The 20,297-nt window shown below is 41.7% G+C and overlaps 2 protein-coding genes and 1 pseudogene across 12 annotated transcripts in view; 1 reads left to right on the top strand and 2 right to left on the bottom strand.

The window, feature by feature from the left end:
• LOC110522967 (ubiquitin carboxyl-terminal hydrolase 13) overlaps positions 1 to 7,275 on the bottom strand; it is a 60,688-nt gene extending 53,413 nt beyond the window's left edge. For 6 of the 9 annotated variants that reach the window (XM_036977768.2, XM_036977767.2, XM_036977766.2 and 3 more), the window contains exon 1: positions 6,280 to 6,513. In XM_036977768.2, coding sequence (XP_036833663.2) covers positions 6,280 to 6,390 — 111 coding nt within the window. In that variant the 5' untranslated portion in view covers positions 6,391 to 6,513. Of the gene's footprint in view, positions 1 to 6,279; positions 6,514 to 7,118 lie in introns of those variants that run through there. The other 3 variants (XM_090235146.1, XM_090235145.1, XM_036977769.2) reach the window with 1 other exon arrangement.
• Positions 7,276 to 8,262: 987 nt separating this feature from the next.
• LOC110524012 (NADH dehydrogenase [ubiquinone] 1 beta subcomplex subunit 5, mitochondrial-like) lies at positions 8,263 to 15,122 on the bottom strand (annotated as a pseudogene). Its single transcript, XR_016496135.1, has 5 exons — positions 14,985 to 15,122; positions 9,753 to 9,839; positions 9,521 to 9,582; positions 9,210 to 9,316; positions 8,263 to 8,471 (listed from the first exon to the last, which is right to left on the bottom strand). The product of XR_016496135.1 is annotated as an NADH dehydrogenase [ubiquinone] 1 beta subcomplex subunit 5, mitochondrial-like (transcript).
• Positions 15,047 to 17,380, top strand: mrpl47 (mitochondrial ribosomal protein L47). 2 transcript variants are annotated; one of them, XM_021603287.3, is made up of 7 exons: positions 15,047 to 15,438; positions 15,612 to 15,751; positions 15,871 to 15,931; positions 16,030 to 16,126; positions 16,266 to 16,396; positions 16,705 to 16,800; positions 16,937 to 17,380. In XM_021603287.3, exons 1-7 carry the CDS (start codon positions 15,308 to 15,310, stop codon positions 17,046 to 17,048), a joined length of 768 nt encoding a protein of 255 aa, XP_021458962.1. In that variant the 5' UTR covers positions 15,047 to 15,307; the 3' UTR covers positions 17,049 to 17,380. The 2 variants fall into 2 exon arrangements, with proteins under 2 accessions (XP_021458962.1, XP_021458961.1); XM_021603286.3 differs by having other exon boundaries at positions 15,281 to 15,438; positions 16,239 to 16,396.
• The last annotated feature ends 2,917 nt before the right edge of the window (positions 17,381 to 20,297 follow it).

Below are 20,297 nucleotides of genomic sequence, written 5' to 3' on the forward strand. Positions count from 1 at the left end.
GGGTGATTGTTGTCCTTGATGATATTTTTGGCCTTCCTGTGACATCGGTTGCTGTAGGTGTCCTGGAGGGTAGGCAGTTTGCCCCCCCGGTGATGTGCTGTGCAGATCGCACCACCCTCTGGACAGCCCTGCGGTTGTGGGCGGTGCAGTTGCCGTACCAGACGGTGATACAGCACGAAAGGATGCTCTCAATTGCGCATCTGTAAAAGTTTGAGAGGGTTTTAGGTGACAAGCCAAATTTCTTCATCCTCCTGAGGTTGAAGAGGCGCTGTTGCACATTCAACAAACTGTCTGTGTGGGTGGACAATTTCAGTTTCAGCCGAGGAACTTAACTTTCCACCTTGTCCACTGCTGTCCCGTTGATGTGGACAGGGTGATGCTCCCTCTGCTGTTTCCTGAAGGCCACGATCATCTCCTTTGTTTTGTTGACGTTGAGTGAGGGGGTTTTCCTGACACCACACCAAGTGCCCTCACCTCCTCCCTATAGGCTGTCTCGTAGTTGCTGATCAGGCCTACTACTGTTGTGTTGTCGGCAAACTTGAGGATCGAGTTGGAGGCGTGCATGGCCACGCAGTCATGGTGAACAGGGAGTACAGGAGGGGGCCCTAGTGTTGAGGATCAGCAAAATGGAGATGTCCCTACCTTAACGACCTGGGGGCGGCCCTTCAGGAAGTCCAGGACCCAATCGCACAGGGCGGGATTGAGACCCAGGGCCTCAATGATGAGCTTGGAGTGTACTATGTTGTTGAATGCTGAGCTGTAGTTAATGAACAGCATTCTTACATTAGTATTCCTCTTGTCCAGATGGGATAGGGCAGTGTGATGGCGATTGCATCGTCCATGGACCTATTGGGGCAGTATGCAAATTGCAATGGGTCTAGGGTGACAGGTAAGGTGGAGGTAATATGATCCTTGACTAGTCTCTCAAAACACTTCATGACAGAAGTGAGTGCTGTGGGCGATAGTCATTCAGTTCAGTTACCTTCTTGGGTACAGGAACAATGGTGGCCGTCTTGAAGCATGTGAGGACAGCAGACTGGGATAGGGAGAGATTGAATATATCCGGAAACATCAGCCAGCTGATCTGAACATGCTCTGAGAACACGGCTAGGGATGCAGCCTTGTGAGGGTTAACACGTTAAATGTCTTACTCACGTTGGCCACGGAGAAGGAGAGCCCACAGTCCTTGGTAGTGGGCCGTGTCAGTGACACGGTGTTGTTCTCAAAGCGGGTAAAGAAGGTGTTTAGTTTGTCTGGAAGCAAGATGTCAGTGTCCGTGACGAGGCTGATTTTCTTTTTGTAGTCCGTGATTGTCTGTGGACTCTGCCACATACATAGTGTCTGAGCCGCTGTTGAATTGCGACTCCACTTTGTCCCTATACTGACATTTTGCTTGTTTGATTGCCTTGTGGAGGGAATAACTACACTGTTTGCATTCAAACATATTCCCTGTCATCTTTCCATGGTTAAATGAGGCGGTTCGCGCTTTCAGTTCTGTGCGAATGCCGCCATCTATCCACGGTTTCTGGTTAATTGCTCAGAGAAATTGATTTTGTTTAACAATAAAATAGTTTTTTTAATTAGGTAGGGTCAAAATTATTGACACCCCTTTTTTCAATACCTTTCAAAACCTCACCTTGCGAGGATAACGGCACTAAGCCAGATCCTTGATATCCATGTCTGTGCTTATGGGCTGCCCTCTTCAAATCAAATCAAATGTATTTATATAGCCCTTCTTACATCAGCTGATATCTCAAAGTGCTGTACAGAAACCCAGCCTAAAACCCCAAAGAGCAAGCAATGCTGGTGTAGAGGCACAGTGGCTAGGAAAAACTCCCTAGAAAGGCCAAAACCTAGGAAGAAACCTCTTCAATTCAAACCACAGGTTTTCAATGGGTTTCAAGTCTGGAGACAGATGGCCATTGCAAAATGTTGATTTTGTGGCCAATTAACCATTTATTTGTGGGTTTTGATGTGTGCTTGGGGTTTTTGCCTTGCTGGAAGATCCACTTGTGGCCACGTTTCAGACTCCTGGCAAAAACAACCAGGTTTTTGGCGAAAATATCCTGCTACTGGGTAAAGTTTATGATGCCCTTGCCCCATAACATCAAAGATCCACCATATTTTACAGTAGGTATGGGGTTCTTGTCATTTCAATGCCAAACCCACTATTGGTGTTAGTGGCCAAAGAGCTCTATTTTCAAGTAATCTGACCAAAGCACCGGTTCCAAGGCAAGTGCCAATGCCATTTAGCAAACTCCAGGCGTTTACCTTTGTTGGATGACATGAAAATAGACCTCTTTGGCCATGCACACCAGTGGTGGATTTGGTGTCAGAAGTTGAACACATGAGCAGAAAAGAAGATATTGAAAACACGGGTGTCAATAATTTTGACCCTTACCTTTTTGAGAATTTTTTTTTTACTTGTTAAACAAAATCTTTCTCTGAGCAATTGTATTTGTATAACATTTCCCATTTTCTGTGTATATAATATAGCTCAGTAGTTGTATCCTTTATTTTTGCTCACCTTTATAAAGGGTGTCAATCATTTAAGACCCCACTGGCATAACAATGTCAATTCCAAATAGGTGGATCAAAAAATCTGAACATCAGATACCCAGGGGGCGGAGAACCAATAACATTGTGCCCCTGCCACTAGCATCTAACCTGCCTTGCATCACCCCAAACACACTAGAAAACAAAAATGGGTTCTAATGGTAACTCACCAGATGGAACCATTAATAAATTAGGAACAGGGCATACTCAGTACATGGACAATGCAATTCGCTCAGTTTGTACTGATATTTTCTTATATTGATGTTGTTTCAAGGTGTAAAAACATTTGGGGTCAATGCGCAAAGGATGTCAAATTTTCAAGGATATTGGAATTCCAGGATATTGGGATTTGTCAGCAGGGTTGTGTCAATAAAATGTCAGGCAATTTACATTTTGGCCTAAATCAAGTGTTTTTGCATTCAGGATGTTATTCTCTGAAATACGCCTAGAACATGGTTTCATGTTTGAAACAGTGTAACTCCAGTGTGGCTTTGCAGACCGTGCAAATAGTTCAACTTTATTTAACTAGGCAAGTCAGTTAAGAACAAATTCTTATTTTCAATAATAGCCTAGGAACAGTTAACTGGTTAACTGCCTTGTTCAGGGACAGAATGACACACTTTTACCTTGTCAGCTCTGGGATTTGTTCTTGCAACTTTTTGGTCACTAACCCAATGCTCTAACCACTAGGCTACCTGGCAGCCCTAACTAACTGCCTACCACCAGCAAAATTCCTTGCTCAACTGACACGCAACTTCAATGCAGAGGCCTACAAGAGCCTCATTTCCACACAACGACGGAGGCTTTTAAGGTTTAACAAAAATACATTCACATAAATAACCATGCCTGATGATTAAAACAGAGTTATTCCGCTGCTCTATGATCGCTACATACCTCAGTCTGAGACTGCCATCGTTTAAGTCGTTTGTGGTGAAGTCAAAATGTGGAGTGTTGTACAAAACAACGTCATCGATTGGCTCACATCTCTAACCAATCAGAGTACACTACATGGCCAAAAGTATGTGGACACCCACTTGTCGAACATCTCAATCCAAAATCATGGGCATTAATATGGGGTTGGTCCCACCTTTGCTGCTATAATAGTCTACACTCTTCTGGGAAGGCTTTCCACTAGATGTTGGAACATTATTGTGGGGGACTTGCTTCCATTCAGCCACAAGAACATTAGTGAGGTCAGGCACTGATGTTGGGTGATTAGGCCTGGCTCGCAGTCAGCATTCCAATTCATCCCAAAGCTGTTCAATGGGGTTGAGGTCAGGGCTCTGTGCAGGCCAGTCATTGTTCTTCCACACCGATCTCGACAAACCATTTCTGTACGGACCTTGTTCTGTGCACAGGGGCATTGTCATGCTGGAACAGCAAATGAACCTTCCCCAAACTGTTGCCACAAAGTTGGAAGCACCAAATCATCTACAATGTCATTGTACGCTGCAGAATTAAGATTTCCCTTCACTGGAACTAATAGGCCTAGCCCTAACCATGAAAAACAGCCCCTAACTATTATTCCTCCAACACCAAACTTTACAGTTGGCACTATGCATTGGGGCAAGTAGCGTTCTCCTGGCTTCCACCAAACCCAGATTCATCCGTCAGACTGCCAGATGGTGAAGCGTGATTCATCACTGCAGAGAACACATTGCCACTGTTCCAGAGTCCAGTGGCTGCCGCTTGGCATTGCACATGGTGATCTTAGGCTTGTGTGCGGCTGCTCGGCCAGGCAAACCCATTTCATGAAGCTCCCGACGAACGGTTCTTGTGCTGACGTTGTGTCCCTAGGCAGTTTGGAAATCGGTAGTGAGTGTTGCAACCGAGGACAGACCATTTTTACGCGCTTCAGCACTTGGTGGTCCCGTTCTGTGAGCCTGTGTGGCCTAGCACTTTGCGGCTGAGCTATTGTTGCACCTAGACGTTTCCACTTCACAATAGCAGCACTTACAGTTGACCGGGGCAGCTCTAGCAGGGCAGAAATTTAACGAACTGACTTGTTGGAAAGGTGGCATCCTATGATGTTGCCACGTTGTCAGCAACGGTTGTGGCTGAAATCGCCGAATCCACTCATTTGAAGGGGTATCCACATATTAATTTTCAAAATGCCGGTTTACCAACATGTGATTTGGCTTTGGGCCAAACCATAAATTTCTGGGACTAATAACGGTTAGAATGTGTTGGCATTCTAGAAATTGTCAGGGAGGTACTCAGATCCAGTCTCGTTACAGAGAAGAAACAAACTTCTGTGGGTGTGGCATAGTGTTTGGCAGGAGCAAGGAGTTTGGGTAGCAGGGCAACAAATAACCCTCCATACTAACTATCTGTACTTGGGAGTATAGACCCTCATAAAACTCTCTGCGACATACCTTAACGTAGCTCGACACACAAGCTTCAAGCACAGGGATAAAAATAACCAACCCAAGTCTCCAGTCTGACATGATGAACTCCAGATAGATGAGTCACTTTCAAAATGGCAATTCTCATTAATAAAATGTTTGGTAGCAAAAAGCCAAACACTTGGGAGCCACAAGCTTCAGCGTTAAAGCCTGTAATAACGTGCGTGTGTTTCAGTTAATCGGTCTTGTGAAGTAAGTACCCCAAGATGGCTCTATTATTCCTTTTACGTCCGACTAATGTATTAAGCCAGCAACACACTTGTGTCCCCCATGGGCCGACTCGTACGTAAAACATCCTCCATTCAAGGCCGTAAAGGTGTCAGTTGCCTTAACTCGATTGAATGGATTGTTGGTGTACCAAAAATAAAAAAGTAAGATATGTGTACCATCTTAATAAAACTATTTTACACCACCATTTTACGATTTTCGGCCAGCTTCCAGATGTTGCACATCGCATTAGTGTTGTTTAGTGGTTAGAGCGTTGGGCCAGTAACCAAAAGGTTGCTGAATCGAATCCCCGAGCTGACACGGTAAAAATCTGTCATTCTGCCCCTGAGCAAGGCAGTTAATCGACTGTTCCACGGGGGCCTAACACATGGATGTTGATTATGGCAGCCCCCCGCACCCTCTCTCATTCAGTTTAAATGCATTGTTGTACATATGACTAGGTATCCCCCTTCCCCTTACCCCTGGCTTAATGTGTACCACAACCTCATGAAGTAGCATTAGCAACCCTAGCAAGGTGGTAGAAAATTCTTTCCCCCGTTTTTTTATGTGTTTTTTGCCATTCCACTTATACCGCTCCAGCAATTACCATGAGCCCGTCCTCCCCAAATAAGGTGTCACCAACCTCCTGTGGAGCCGGTCCATGGGGGACCCAAATGTATTACAAGCTACACTGACTGCTCCACACCTAGAGGTAAGACATCAGGAAGAACTGCCCTCAAGAGGTATTGGCGCTCCTCAATGAAGTGGCAGGTGACAAGTCACTCACATTGAAATAAATGGATGGACCACCATTTCTAAGAACTCCTATTTTTCTCAAACACAAAACCGTGAGCAATAACTCCCATGTCAATATAACGCTATTCTAGTGATTTTACGTGTGTGACTTTGAAATAGCGCCTTTTCAACAAAGGAAATCCCCTTCCACGGGATGTAAACATAATTATTTATGTTTCAAGTTCAAGAGAACGGTGGTCATAGAACTCCCAGGTCCAGACACAAAACAGCGCAACGTTTGCTAATTCACGTGTGTTAGCGCAGTTTACAAGACAGCCTGGAACACACAAACACACCATAATATTGGGAGACTTACGGGCGAATCGTAGGAAAAGGCACATTCACTCTTGAAAACCCTGTCTCCTGTTTTGGGAACTCTGATGGTGGGCATATAAGGGACCAGCAGCTCTCCTAGATCTGCAGCCATCCTCCCATTCCTACTTCTCGCACTACAATGCTACGGGAGTCATTCGAGCAGGCTGTCAAGAGGAGAGATCCTATTTTTAAATCATTCGGTCTCGACATTCTTCCAGCGACTGGGGATATGACGCTGAAAACATAACGAGGGAACTCATTAAAAAAAACACCAAAAAGGTCTTGACAGGTGCGAGGGCTACCAAATTGCGTGTGTAATAAAGAATTGTATCGCTCTATTTACCATGAAGCACACTGAACGGTGTAACTCGAGCGGTCACACCACCCAATTGATTAAACCAAACACAAATGGATACACCACCAATGTTTTCTCTGACTATTCTCTTTTCAAATGTTAATAGGCTACACATTCCACCTCTTGACTTTTGTGCCGCAGGCTACATGCAACATAAATTCGGGCAATTAAAAGATTTTTAAGATTCTATTTTTGCCCAAATGCTGAAGTCCATATAGATTACTTAAGATACTTGAGGCAATAGTTTATACTGTCTATGATACTAGTTAACAGTATTACTTTAATAAGACTAAAGAATACAGTAAACAGGTGTGGTCCTTTTTGACACCTTTATTTGACCACACTGACACACTGACTTTTCATAATTGCTACTAAGTACATAATCGCCGAAATAAAGTTGTTACATACATTTGAGTGCATGAATCTGTTGTTAATTTTTGTACCACAATTCTGCATCATATCAATATGCGTACACACACGTTTACCCTGGTCTGTTTCCTTTCTTTTAATTTGACCAACACTTCTGTAATCAGTCCAAGTATGCACCTCAATAGTCCCAAGTGGCTTCACTCATCTGCATTGATATGAAAATGGACAAGTAAAGCAAATATACTGAGTATCGATGTTGCTTTCACTCAGACTGTTTCCATGACAGTAAAGAATGAAGGAGGGGGCAATGTCATCACAGCACTGCCATCTAGTGGACATTATGACAAAGACACTACTCTTAGGTTTGACAATAGAATAAAGGAATCACAGCAAAAGTAACAGCAACGGCTGCTACTTTTTTTTTTTTTTACTGCTGTCGGGAACGTTGTAATTACATCATAACATGCCACTGCTGCCAAATGGGAGAAATAGAAAGTTGTGCACCACTGCAAGAGAATGGGTCATTCAGTACGTACTATTGTAAAACATTTAGCCAAATTAACGTACCCCTGCTAAACAACATTGTAATTGTGAAGCCCATTTGGATACAATATTAGATGTCTAAAGATGGAAAACAGCATTTCAATGTATAGACAGATACTTTATTTTAGTCATGAAGAAAATAATATACAAACAGTGATCCTGATCACCAAAGTACTGTAAAGTACTTAAGTAAAAATACTTTAAAGTAGTACTTAAGTCGTTTTGGGGGGTATCTGTACTTTACTTTACTATTTATATTTTGGACATTTACTTTTACTTCACTAAATTCCTAAAGAAAATACTGTACTTTTAACTACATACATTTTCCCTGATACCCAAAAGTACTAGTTACAATTTAATAATTAGCAGGACATGAAAATGGTCCAATTCACACACTTATCAAGAGAACATCCCTGGTCATTCCTACAGCCTCTGATCTGGTGGACTCACTAAACACAGATGCTTCATTTGTAAATTATGTCTCAGTGTTGGTGTGCCCCTGGCTATCCATACATTTAGAAAATTGTGCCGTCTGGTTTGCTTAATATAAGAAATTTGAAATTATTTACTTTTGATACTTAAGTATATATTAGCAATTACATTTACTTTTCATACTTAAGTATATTTAACCACACACTTTTAGACTTTTACTCACGTAGTATTACAGAACTCACTTTTACTTTCAGTTTTACTTGAGTAATTTTCTATTAAGGTATCTTTACTTTTACTCAAGTATAACAATTGAGTAATTTTTCCACCACTGCTGATCGCTGACAGTTTATACTGGGTGGTGGGACTGGTTGGTTTAATTGTCAGGCGTTGATTTAATGCTGTAGTCGACCAGATTCTTGTCTAGTGTCTCAATCTAGAACCAGGGTCCATCTCCCTTCGTTCTCATCTGCTTACGCACCTCTAACTGTTGCAGTCTGCAGATACAAAAACATAGGATTTGTTGGCAAATTAATGTGTACAGATTAAAGATTTATATTGTCGACATTGTCTGTTTTCTTTTATATTTTCCTTCTGTTTTGCTCACACACAAAAAGGAATGCAAGTTATGTTTTTATTTGTCATATGTACAGGATACACACAGTATACACCATCCATTCAATTAAATGCATACATGCAGATTCCTTCTCAACAATGCAACAATAAAAAATAATAAAACATAAGGCACTGTTTCAAGTAGATGTCCTGGATGGGTGGCAGCACGGTCTCAGTGATGTACTGGGCCGTCTTTAACACCCGCTGGAGGGCCTTGCAATCATGGATGTAGCAATTCCAGTACCAGGCTGTGATGCAACTGATCAGGATGCTCTCGATGGTGCAGAGGTAATATTTGGAAAGGACTCTTCATCCACCTTAGAAATTAGAGACGCTGTTGTGGCTTCTTAACAAGAGTTGTGGTGTTATTGGTCCAGGTTAAGTCCTCTGTGATGTGGACGCACAGGAACTTAAAACTGATGACTCTCTACTGCATTACCATTGATGTGAATCGGGGCATATTTCTGTCCTATGCTTCCTGAAGTCAACAATCAACTCCTTTTTTTTTGCTGACGTTGAGGGAGAGGTTGTTGTCCTGGCACCACAATGCCAGTTCACGTACCTCCTCCCTATAGACTGGCTTGTCATTGTTGGCACTATGTTCACTGTGTGACACTCACCTTATCTCGCCCTTCTCAGACTCAATCTGAATCAGGGCCATCATTTTCTTATAGTCTTTCACTGGGGAGTCATAGAAGGTCCGTGAGATCCACCTGGTGATAGGATGCTGCAAATATAGGGAAAACAATAGGACTCAAAAGTTACTTTGCCCAAGTCTGATTGTAAGCAATCTCCAGAGGATCGCCTATGTGAGTAACTCTGTTTATAGATGATTTCCATTTAATGTTCTGATAAAATGTTTAGTCACTTTTTCCAAAAAAGACATGGACTGTGATAAGAGGAAACAACTGCGACAAAGGGCTCGAAGTACCTTGTAATACTCTCAATGCTCAGGCTCATACCCTTCAGAAATCTCAGCCAGTTCAGCCTCACCTTAAAAAACAGAATAATATATTCAGTTTAATTCCTCATTTACCATGTTTCTCCATAAACATTCATAAAAAAGTGGCCGTGCTTGTATTGGAGTGCTGTCATTGTAATCCTGTCACATATAAACATTGGAATGTTTCTGTACATCAATGGAAACATCTACACATACGTACCGACAAACACATTCACAGATGTCACAAAGACTGCAACTGGGATTCCAGCAAGCATCGGCTTCCCATGGCTTCCCCAGAGTACTGCCACTGCAAAGCAAAGTTCAGGGATGTTAGGCATTGCAACACATTATTTAGGTGGGAATCACCATATTGTTGCACCAAATAAGGTACAGGTAACTGCCAAAATAAAGGAGACACCGACATAATGTGTCTTAATGGGGTGTTGGGCAACCACGAGCCAGAATAGCTTCAATGTACCTTGGCATAGATTCTACAAGTGTCTGGAACTCTATTGGAGCAAAGCGACACCATTCTTCCACGAGATGTTCCATAATTTGGTGTTTTGTTGATGGTGGTGGAAAATGCTGTCTCAGGCGCCGCTTCAGAATCTCCCATAAGTGTTCAATTGGGTTGAGATCTGGTGACTGAGAGGCCATGGCATATAGTAGACATCGTTTTCTAGTGTCACAAGAGAAAATATAATTTGCCCTTATTAAACTCACCAAATCATTTTCCATCAATGGATGTTGATTTAACTTGTTTGACTGCTATAATTTAGCAAAACGGCACAAGGGAGTATCGTATATGGTCAATATACCACAGCTAAGGGCTGTTCTTAAGCATGAAGCAACACGTGACTAGATACAGCCGTTAACCATGGTATCTTGGCCATATACCTCAAACCATCGGGGAGGGGGGCTTATTGCTATTATAAACTGGTTACCAACATAATTAGAGCAGTAGAAAGTATTTTTTGGTCATACCCGTGGTATATGGTCTGATATACTATGGCTTTCAGCCAATCAGCATTCAGGGCTCGAACCACGTTTATAATTGTAAATAAATCCCCTTTGCACATGTGCATAGCTATAGATACATTCGACCGGAGAGTTTGAGTGATGAAAGTTGGACAGCGGATTTTGAAATCTCTGAGCAAGAAACACTTGGACGAACATAAAAAACTAATGTTAGGCAATTTTCAGGCAATTGTGCTGTTATTATATATCCGTTGTTAAGACTGCAAACTGTTATAAATGGCCCATTTGCAAGATTGACTTGTCATTTCAATAGGCATAGGCTACAGACAAAAATCTGGGTTTATGATTGTAATTCAACTTTGCCATGGTTTTCTTCGATAAAGGCAGGTAGTCTATAGGCCTACATCTCATTTCAGATAGTCTAGTAGCCTAGACAAGATGTAGGCAAGATGTAAACTGAACAATTTCGTTCAAATTTACAGACACATTTATTCAATATGAATAGCGAGGCGATTTCGAGGTAAGAAGTGCTTGTTTTTCCCAATAGCCTGCTGGAAAAAGCTACTGAGGATGGGGTCATCATTTCAATCACTGAATAAAATATTAATTATATGTATATAAACTGAATATGCTTGACAACAACAGCCAGTGATTATTACCTGTAGCTTAATCTGACTACTGTTACCGTCAATCTAATGAGTTCTAACAACTGATCGGCAATTGCGATAGAGCTTTGATAACTTCCAATTTAATTAACTAAACATGCCCATTAATAATTTCATAATAACATAAAAGGCTACAACAACAATAAACTGATGTTATATGGTATTTATAAAATTGGTTTGCCTGCTCCAGGTAGGCTACAGGGATATCAACATTTCAACATATTTATTGAATTAAATGGTAGCCTACAATGACAATAAATTACAAGTCAATCTCGGAAATAGGCCATTTATAACAGTTTTTAGTCTTAACATCTGGCATATAATAACAGCACAGTTGCCAGAAAATTGCTTAACATTCGTTTTTTATGTTCGTCCAAGTGTTTCTTGCATTTATCTACAGTTATGCACATGTGCAAAGGGGATTTATTTACAATTATACAGTGCCTTGCGAAAGTATTCGGCCCCCTTGAACTTTGCGACCTTTTGCCACATTTCAGGCTTCAAACATAAAGATATAAAACTGTATTTTTTTGTGAAGAATCAACAACAAGTGGGACACAATCATGAAGTGGAACGACATTTATTGGATATTTAAAACTTTTTTAACAAATCAAAAACTGAAAAATTGGGTGTGCAAAATTATTCAGCCCCCTTAAGTTAATACTTTGTAGCGCCACCTTTTGCTGCGATTACAGCTGTAAGTCGCTTGGGGTATGTCTCTATCAGTTTTGCACATCGAGAGACTGAAATCTTTTCCCATTCCTCCTTGCAAAACAGCTCGAGCTCAGTGAGGTTGGATGGAGAGCATTTGTGAACAGCAGTTTTCAGTTCTTTCCACAGATTCTCGATTGGATTCAGGTCTGGACTTTGACTTCGCCATTCTAACACCTGGATATGTTTATTTTTTAACCATTCCATTGTAGATTTTGCTTTATGTTTTGGATCATTCTCTTGTTGGAAGACAAATCTCCGTCCCAGTCTCAGGTCTTTTGCAGACTCCATCAGGTTTTCTTCCAGAATGGTCCTGTATTTGGCTCCATCCATCTTCCCATCAATTTTAACCATCTTCCCTGTCCCTGCTGAAGAAAAGCAGGCCCAAACCATGATGCTGCCACCACCATGTTTGACAGTGGGGATGGTGTGTTCAGCTGTGTTGCTTTTACGCCAAACATAACGTTTTGCATTGTTGCCAAAAAGTTCAATTTTGGTTTCATCTGACCAGAGCACCTTCTTCCACATGTTTGGTGTGTCTCCCAGGTGGCTTGTGGCAAACTTTAAACAAGACTTTTTATGGATATCTTTAAGAAATGGCTTTCTTCTTGCCACTCTTCCATAAAGGCCAGATTTGTGCAATATACGACTGATTGTTGTCCTATGGACAGAGTCTCCCACCTCAGCTGTAGATCTCTGCAGTTCATCCAGAGTGATCATGGGCCTCTTGGCTGCATCTCTGATCAGTCTTCTCCTTGTATGAGCTGAAAGTTTAGAGGGACGGCCAGGTCTTGGTAGATTTGCAGTGGTCTGATACTCCTTCCATTTCAATATTATCGCTTGCACAGTGCTCCTTGGGATGTTTAAAGCTTGGGAAATCTTTTTGTATCCAAATCCGGCTTTAAACTTCTTCACAACAGTATCTCAGACCTGCCTGGTGTGTTCCTTGTTCTTCATGATGCTCTCTGCGCTTTTAACGGACCTCTGAGACTATCACAGTGCAGGTGCATTTATACGGAGACTTGATTACACACAGGTGGATTGTATTTATCATCATTAGTCATTTAGGTCAACATTGGATCATTCAGAGATCCTCACTGAACTTCTGGAGAGAGTTTGCTGCACTGAAAGTAAAGGGGCTGAATAATTTTGCACGCCCAATTTTTCAGTTTTGATTTGTTAAAAAAGTTTGAAATATCCAATAAATGTCGTTCCACTTCATGATTGTGTCCCACTTGTTGTTGATTCTTCAAAAAAAAATACAGTTTTATATCTTTATGTTTGAAGCCTGAAATGTGGCAAAAGGTCGCAAAGTTCAAGGGGGCCGAATACTTTCGCAAGGCACTGTAAATGTGGTTCGAGCCCTGAATACAGCCTGGTATACAGTCTGATATACCACGGCTGTCAGCCAATCAGCATTCAGGGCTCGAACCAACCAGTTTATAACAGACCATATACCACGGGTATGACCAAAAAAAAAAACTTTTACTGTTCTAATTACATTGGTAACAATTTTATAATAGCAATAAGGCACCCCGGGGGGTTGAGGTATATGGCCAAAATACCACGGCTAGGGTCTATATCCAGGCACTCCGTGTTGCGTCATAGTTAAGAACAGCCCTTAGCCATGGTAAATTGACCATATACCATCCCCCCTTGTATGTAGCCAATAAGGCTATTGCTTTTAATCATAACAGTCAAACAAATTCAATCGACATCCATTCATGGAAAATTATTTGGCGAGTTAAAAGCTAATTATTTTTCTCTTGCGACATATAATAATTCTTATTATTTTGAGGAAAACCACATTTTGCTTCTAATGTCATGACAAGTTACTATGATATTCCTTCTTAATTGGCTCGATAAGGTAATGTAAAAAGGTTTTATTGCATAAATATGGCAACTATATGGGCCAGTTTTCAGTCCCTTGCCCGAGTTTTGATTAGTCATTGGACTATTAATTTTAGCTAGACCTGGCAACCCTGTGAAACATGCAGATACCTTATCAAGCTCAGTGCCTCTCAAATTTTGTAACAATGCGGAGGGCTCCGCATATAGCTCGGCATTGACATGATTGGTTGACAGTAGGTGGGGGCGGGAGGTCCTTTATAAACACAAACTCACTTCCTTGACAACAGCTCTGCAAAGGCCCCCGAGTGGCGCAGCGGCATATAGTGACGCTAGAGGCGTCACTACAGACCGTAGTTCGATTCCAGACTATATCACAACCGGCCGTGATTGGGGGTCCCATTGGGCAGCGCACAATTGGCCCAGCGTCATCCGGGCAAAAACTATGGTCGCTCTGACTTCTGCGGAGTAAATGCTGTACTGCAACTGCAGACTGACCATGCAAAGCTCTTTAATGTGCAGACCGAGAGTCAGGGCTCTTAACTAAACTCCCCGAACAGAATACGCCTTCGTCCAATGATTTTTTTTATTTTTATTTTATTTCACCTTTATTTAACCAGGTAGGCTAGTTGAGAACAAGCCAATATAAAGCATAGCAGTATGAGCAGACAACACAGAGTTACACATGGAGTAAACAATTAACAAGTCAATAACACAGTAGAAAACAAAGGGGGAGTCTATATACAATGTGTGCAAAAGGCATGAGGAGGTAGGCGAATAATTACAATTTTGCAGATTAACACTGGGGTGATAAATGATCAGATGGTCATGTACAGGTAGAGGTGTGCAAAATATTGGTGTGCAAAAGAGCAGAAAAGTAAATAAATAAAAACAGTATGGGGATGAGGTAGGTGAAAATGGGTGGGCTATTTACCAATAGACTATGTACAGCTGCAGCGATCGGTTATTTAAGTGTAACGTTAATGTATGGAACTGAGAGTCATGATCAAGGGCTAGTCAAGTTAATGAGTACCACGAGCGAGTCATGTAAACTATGGAGAAAAATGTAAAATGTAAAATGAGACGTGTATGTTGTTATTTGCAGCGGCAAGAGACACTTGAAAGTAAACTAGCAATTTGTGACAGCAGGAAGCTAGCCAGCCACAGGACTGGTCACAAGAAATTGCCAAAAAAATAACAATAATTAATAAGGTAATTGTAGACCAGGCAAGCGTTAAATTGCCATTTACCTTGATCCGTGCATGCTGCAGTTCTGCTGAGCAAGTTCAACGCATAATTCTCCTATTTTAGAGGATTTAGCCAGAGCAGACCAAAGAACACCATCGCTGCTGCGGTCAGGCATACCGTTCTGTGATAGGTCCGTGACTACAATGTGAAGCCAAAACAGCCATATTTGCGAAGGGAAACAAATATGCGAATAATAAAGTAAAGATTTTATGTTAACATTTTAAAAAAAACTTTTGTTCATGATTCAAATTACCAAAAGTGTTTCGAATGAGTTTTTGTTTTATTTATTTTAATGATGCATTCTGGGTAGGGAATTATAGCAAAGATGGCGGCGACCTCAGTAGGACGCGTTTTGACACTTTGCAGACAGTTTCAAAACGCTTTTAGGATTTCTACATCATTAGCCGTCCAACAGTCTGCTCTCACTTTGACCAAATCTCAGTCTTATCTTGATAGGTAAGAATCTAATACCGAATATAACCGTAACGTTAGTTCGTTAGCTTCAGAACCTTAGTAACTAACATTTCATAATAATGGCACAGACAAATAATGAAATGGCGACTGGCGAGGATGCTGCTGAATAGATAACCATTCAGTACTTGAATCTGCTGTCTTCCCCTCTTTGTTAGGTTAACGTATCCACTTTTGAGCTCAAATTGGCACTGTCATGTTGGCCAGTGTCGGCCTCTGCACACTACCATCAGCAGAAGAGGACTTGAGGAGTTTTTCGACATACCTGAAAACTGGGGGGAGGCAACAGTGAAGTCAGGTAAGACTTTTTGCCAGTATATCTACTGATCACCAAATCAACGTTTTTTTATGAATTCCTCCTAAGGTACTGGTAAGTAGCTGAGTGTAACATTTATTATTTTAATGATTTAATTGTAGGAGCACCATGGACTGCCAAGCAACTAAGGACGAAAAGTAATGAAGACTTACATAAGCTCTGGCAAGTAGTGAAGGTTGACATTGAATGAAGACCACTGACCTCCAGAATGAATGTTCATAAACTAAAAGGTGAAAATCTTGATTTCACTGTTCTCACAGGTATGTGCTCCTGAAAGAGAAGAACATGCTGCTTACCATTGAGCAGGAGTCCAAAAGGCAAAGAATTCAGATGCCAAGTCCAGAGCGCCTAAAGAAGGTAAATATGACACAGGCCTATGTTTTCTGACCAGGTTCATTAATATTGAACATTGAGATATTCCTAGTAGAGCACAGTCATTTAGTGACCGTCTACATCCGTCCACACACAGAAATTGAGACAACCCTTATCTCTTCAGATCGAAAGGTCCATGAAGAGACTAGACACAGTGGTGAAGGAGAGAGAAGACGCCCTCCGCCTGCTGCAAACAGGCCAGGAGAGAGCAAGACCTGGGGCCTGGAGAAAGGACATCTTTGGACGGGTCTACTGGTATGTAGCTTCCATACACAATACACCACTATGATACATAGAAGTATCGCCTTCCACAATAACCAAATGTTGCTTTTACCTTACTTGTTTCCCATTCAATTTTTAAGCAAATGTTCAAAATGTAGCATGTTAGCCTGGCCTAGACTGAGTGAAGTGTTGTTGAACCGTCTTTGGAAAACTATCGGGGGAGAGGAATTACCTGCTCGAAGCAATCAAAGGCAGTTTCCCTAAAATATTCAGTGTTACTTCACGTGTCAAATGGTAAGATTGATTGTCATTGCTAACTGCGATCTTAAATGTTTTTCTAGGTACCGGTTTAGAGAGCATGCCCTTCCTTGGTACATGAACAAGAGATACAAACGCAAACGTTTCTACACACCATTATTTGTCACCCCCCACATAAGGTAAGGAACATCGTTCGTGCATTCGTTTATAACCATACCTCCAAGCAGAGCACTTAATCATATCACATCTTGCATAACACTTTCACAAGGGCAAATGCAATCGTCTGTTGTCACAAGTTGTCTTTCTTTTTTCCAGGCTTCGTCTAGAGAAACACCTCCGTGCTAAGACCAGAATACAGAACAAGGAGAGAGAAAAACAAACCGTACTCCAGGAGAAGTTTCCCCAAATTAAGGCCCAGTCATCATAAAGACCTTCATTGACCAAGAAACATTCTCCCTCCTGCAATTCACATTGGAGCATGTGACTGTATCCCCTGTTTTTTGCATAAACGTGTCTGTCATCAGCATTTATTTAATGTACTTTTTCATGTTGGTAAACTGGCATTTATGTCTTCCTCTGTATCATGATGCCTTGATTATGGTTATTCCTATTAAAGTGATGTACAGACACTGTGTGCCATATTTTAAACCACAGAATTCAAAATGTGTCCTTGAACATAACAAAAATTGTTTAAGTCGAAAGATAGCTCCAACAATAAATTGTAGGTAAATAAATATTCTGGTATACCAGCAATTGTCACAGCAGGTATTCTGAACATTATTGTCTGTTGAATAGGATTGTCTTCATAATTTTTGACTGCTCAGACAAGTGTGGCAAAAACTAATTATGAAAGTGAACATTGTCTAACATCAAAGTTCGAGTTGTACACCTTCAACACTTATCGACATTACGCCAAGACAGATCTTGAACTTCCATTCCAGGTATGGTCAATGGTTAAACCACTAGGCCAGTGATATAGAAACATTAGAAGAGGTTTGTTTTGGACTTATTATGAATATAATTAAATGTATAAAATCAATTTAACAGGGACAAATAACCAGCTGGCTTTGTGATGTCACAAATGTAGCTGATGTAATAAAAACAGACAGTTAAATGTGTGTGTAGCATGGTAATCCATTTTATATGGAAATAATGACCACAACTAAATCAAATAAAAGTTTATCTGTCACGTGCGCCGAATACAACTGGTGTAGTAGACCTTACAGTGAAATGCTTGCAGGCTCTAACCAATAGTGCAAAAAAAGGTATTAGGTGACAATAGGTAAGTAAAGAAATAAAAACAGTAAAAAAGACAGTGAAAAATAACAGTAGCGAGGCTATATACAGACACCGGGTAGTCAGGCTGATTGAGGTAGTATGTACATGTAGATATGGTTTAAGTGACTATACATATATGATAAACAGAGAGTAGCAACAGCATAAAAGAGTAGTTGGGGGGGCACACAACGCAAATAGTCCGGGTAGCCATTTGATAACCTGTTCAGGAGTCTTATGGCTTGGGGGGTAAAAACTGTTGAAAAGCCTTTTTGTCCCAGACTTGGCACTCCGGTAGCGCTTGCCATGCGGTAGTAGAGAGAACAGTCTATGACTGGGGTGGCTGGGGTCTTTGACAATTTTTTGGGCCTTCCTCTGACACCGCCTGGTGTAGAGGTCCTGGGTGGCAGGCAGCCTTAGCCCCAGTGATGTACTGGGCCGTATGCACTACCCTCTGTAGTGCCTTGTGGTCGGAGGCCAAGCAATTGCCGTACCAGGCAGTGATGCAACCTCTCGATATTGCAGCTATAGAACATTTGAGGATCTGAGGACCCATGCCAAATCTTTTTCGTTTCCTGAGGGGGAATAGGCTTTGTCGTGCCCTCTTCACAACAGTCTTGGTGTGTTTGGACCATTCTAGTTTGTTGGTGATGTGGACACCAAGGAACTTGAAGCTCTCAACCGGCTCCACTACAGCCCCGTCAATGAGAATGGGGGCATCCTCGGTCCTCCTTTTCCTGTAGTCCACAATTATCTCCTTAGTCTTGGTTACGTTGAGGGATAGATTGTTATTCTGGCACCACCCGGCCAGGTCTCTGACCATCTCCCTATAGGCAGTCTCGTCGTTGTCGGTATCAGGCCTACCACTGTGTCGTCTGCAAACTTAATGATGGTATTGGAGTTGTGCCTGACAATGCAGTCGTGGTGAACAGGGAGTACAGGAGGGGACTGAGCACGCACCCCTGAGGTGCTCCAGTGTTGAGGATCAGCGTGGCGGATGTGTTGCTAAATACCCTCACCACCTGGGGCCTTGAGAGTTATTTACTATTCAAAGAGTTAGTGTTTCAGACGTTTTTGGAAGATTGGCAGGTACTACTCTGTTCTGACTTTAGGGGGAAGAATGTTCCACCACTGCTGTCATCCTTACCTCCAAGTGTTTATTTAAGCTAGGTAATCTTTGGATGCCGACAGCAGTCACACCAGTGTAAGACATAGCTTGGATTGTAGCCTACAAAACCCTATTCCTGTTCTTTTCCCACAATCCATCAAACACATTTTGATTTGAATGTCATTGAGAAAACAGAGAAGTGTCAAAGATTTTTTTCACTAACATCCTTTCTGAATGTAAAAGTAATCCTCAAAGTACTCATCTTGCTTTTCAAAAGTATCTGTAGTCTGATTACAATATTTTTTTCTGGTAACGTAACCGATTACAGTTAACGTTTTTTTGTAATCCGTTATTCCCCAACCCTGCCCATGTGCCATAGGAGACGTGCATGTGCTTTGCAGACATACAGTACCTGGGTTCTAGACTGGCATATTTGGGCCAAAAAAAAATGTTAGATCCTGGTGAAAGCAGAGAATACAAAAGGCTCTATTTCAGGGTTTCCCAAACTATGTCTACACTTATAAGGTGTATTGCCGCCATCTACTGTACGGCATAGTAAAAAATACCCCAAAAACAAAATATGTTTTGGATTAACAAATTAATACTAATTACCAAAAACAAAAACACTAACCAAATTCATGCAAATACCATGAATTTCAAACGAAAGCAAAATACGGTACTATTCAGAGCCTGTTCTTTGTGATGGAAGTTTGGTGATGGTGTGTTCCAATGCTAAACAGCATGAGAAGGAACTCAAACCCAAGCAGGTATATAAACTTGTGGTTGATAGTACCATGCCGGATCAAACTGGATGGCAGTGGGTGATGGAAGTTATTACAGGAGTTCCAGAAATGATTAACATGAAAGAAATAAAGGACCACTTGAAGGGCGGCTAAGCGCCTCCAGATGACCATTGCATCGCTATAACTCAGATGTTTGGGCATGTGGCGGCAGTGTGTAAAGGCAATAGGAGAAGTGTGGGGGAAAACGTGCATATGGGGAATTTGGAGACGGTCCAGTTAAAGTGCTGTAACTGCAGGGGTGCCATAGTGCGGCCTATTCTGGGTTGTTCAGTGATTAAAAGACAGTTGGAAGTGTAGCAGGTGAGGAATGAGTGAAAAATGGCGTATGCAGAAGCAGTCAAGGGCACCTAGAAGAGCAGGTAATCCAGGGCAGATCGGGATGCAGGTTTGGCGTGACGTAGTGACAGCAGCAATCAAGAAGAAGAAGATACAGATCATAGTGGAGGAGGCAATGAGGTACCTTGGGATCACAGGACTGACATGGGAAATT

Source organism: Oncorhynchus mykiss, chromosome 5, assembly GCF_057628025.1.
Source record: "Oncorhynchus mykiss isolate SJ-2025 chromosome 5, ASM5762802v1, whole genome shotgun sequence".
Taxonomy (NCBI): Eukaryota; Metazoa; Chordata; class Actinopteri; order Salmoniformes; family Salmonidae; genus Oncorhynchus; species Oncorhynchus mykiss.

Coding starts and splice junctions, on each gene's coding strand:
- mrpl47 (XM_021603286.3), top strand. CDS start 15,308: ATGGCGGCGACCTCAGTAGGACGCGTTTTGACACTTTGCAGACAGTTT. Junction 15,932..16,029: donor GAAGACTTACATAAGCTCTG/GCAAGTAGTGAA, acceptor CTGTTCTCACAG/GTATGTGCTCCTGAAAGAGA. Junction 16,127..16,238: donor GTCCAGAGCGCCTAAAGAAG/GTAAATATGACA, acceptor GTCCACACACAG/AAATTGAGACAACCCTTATC.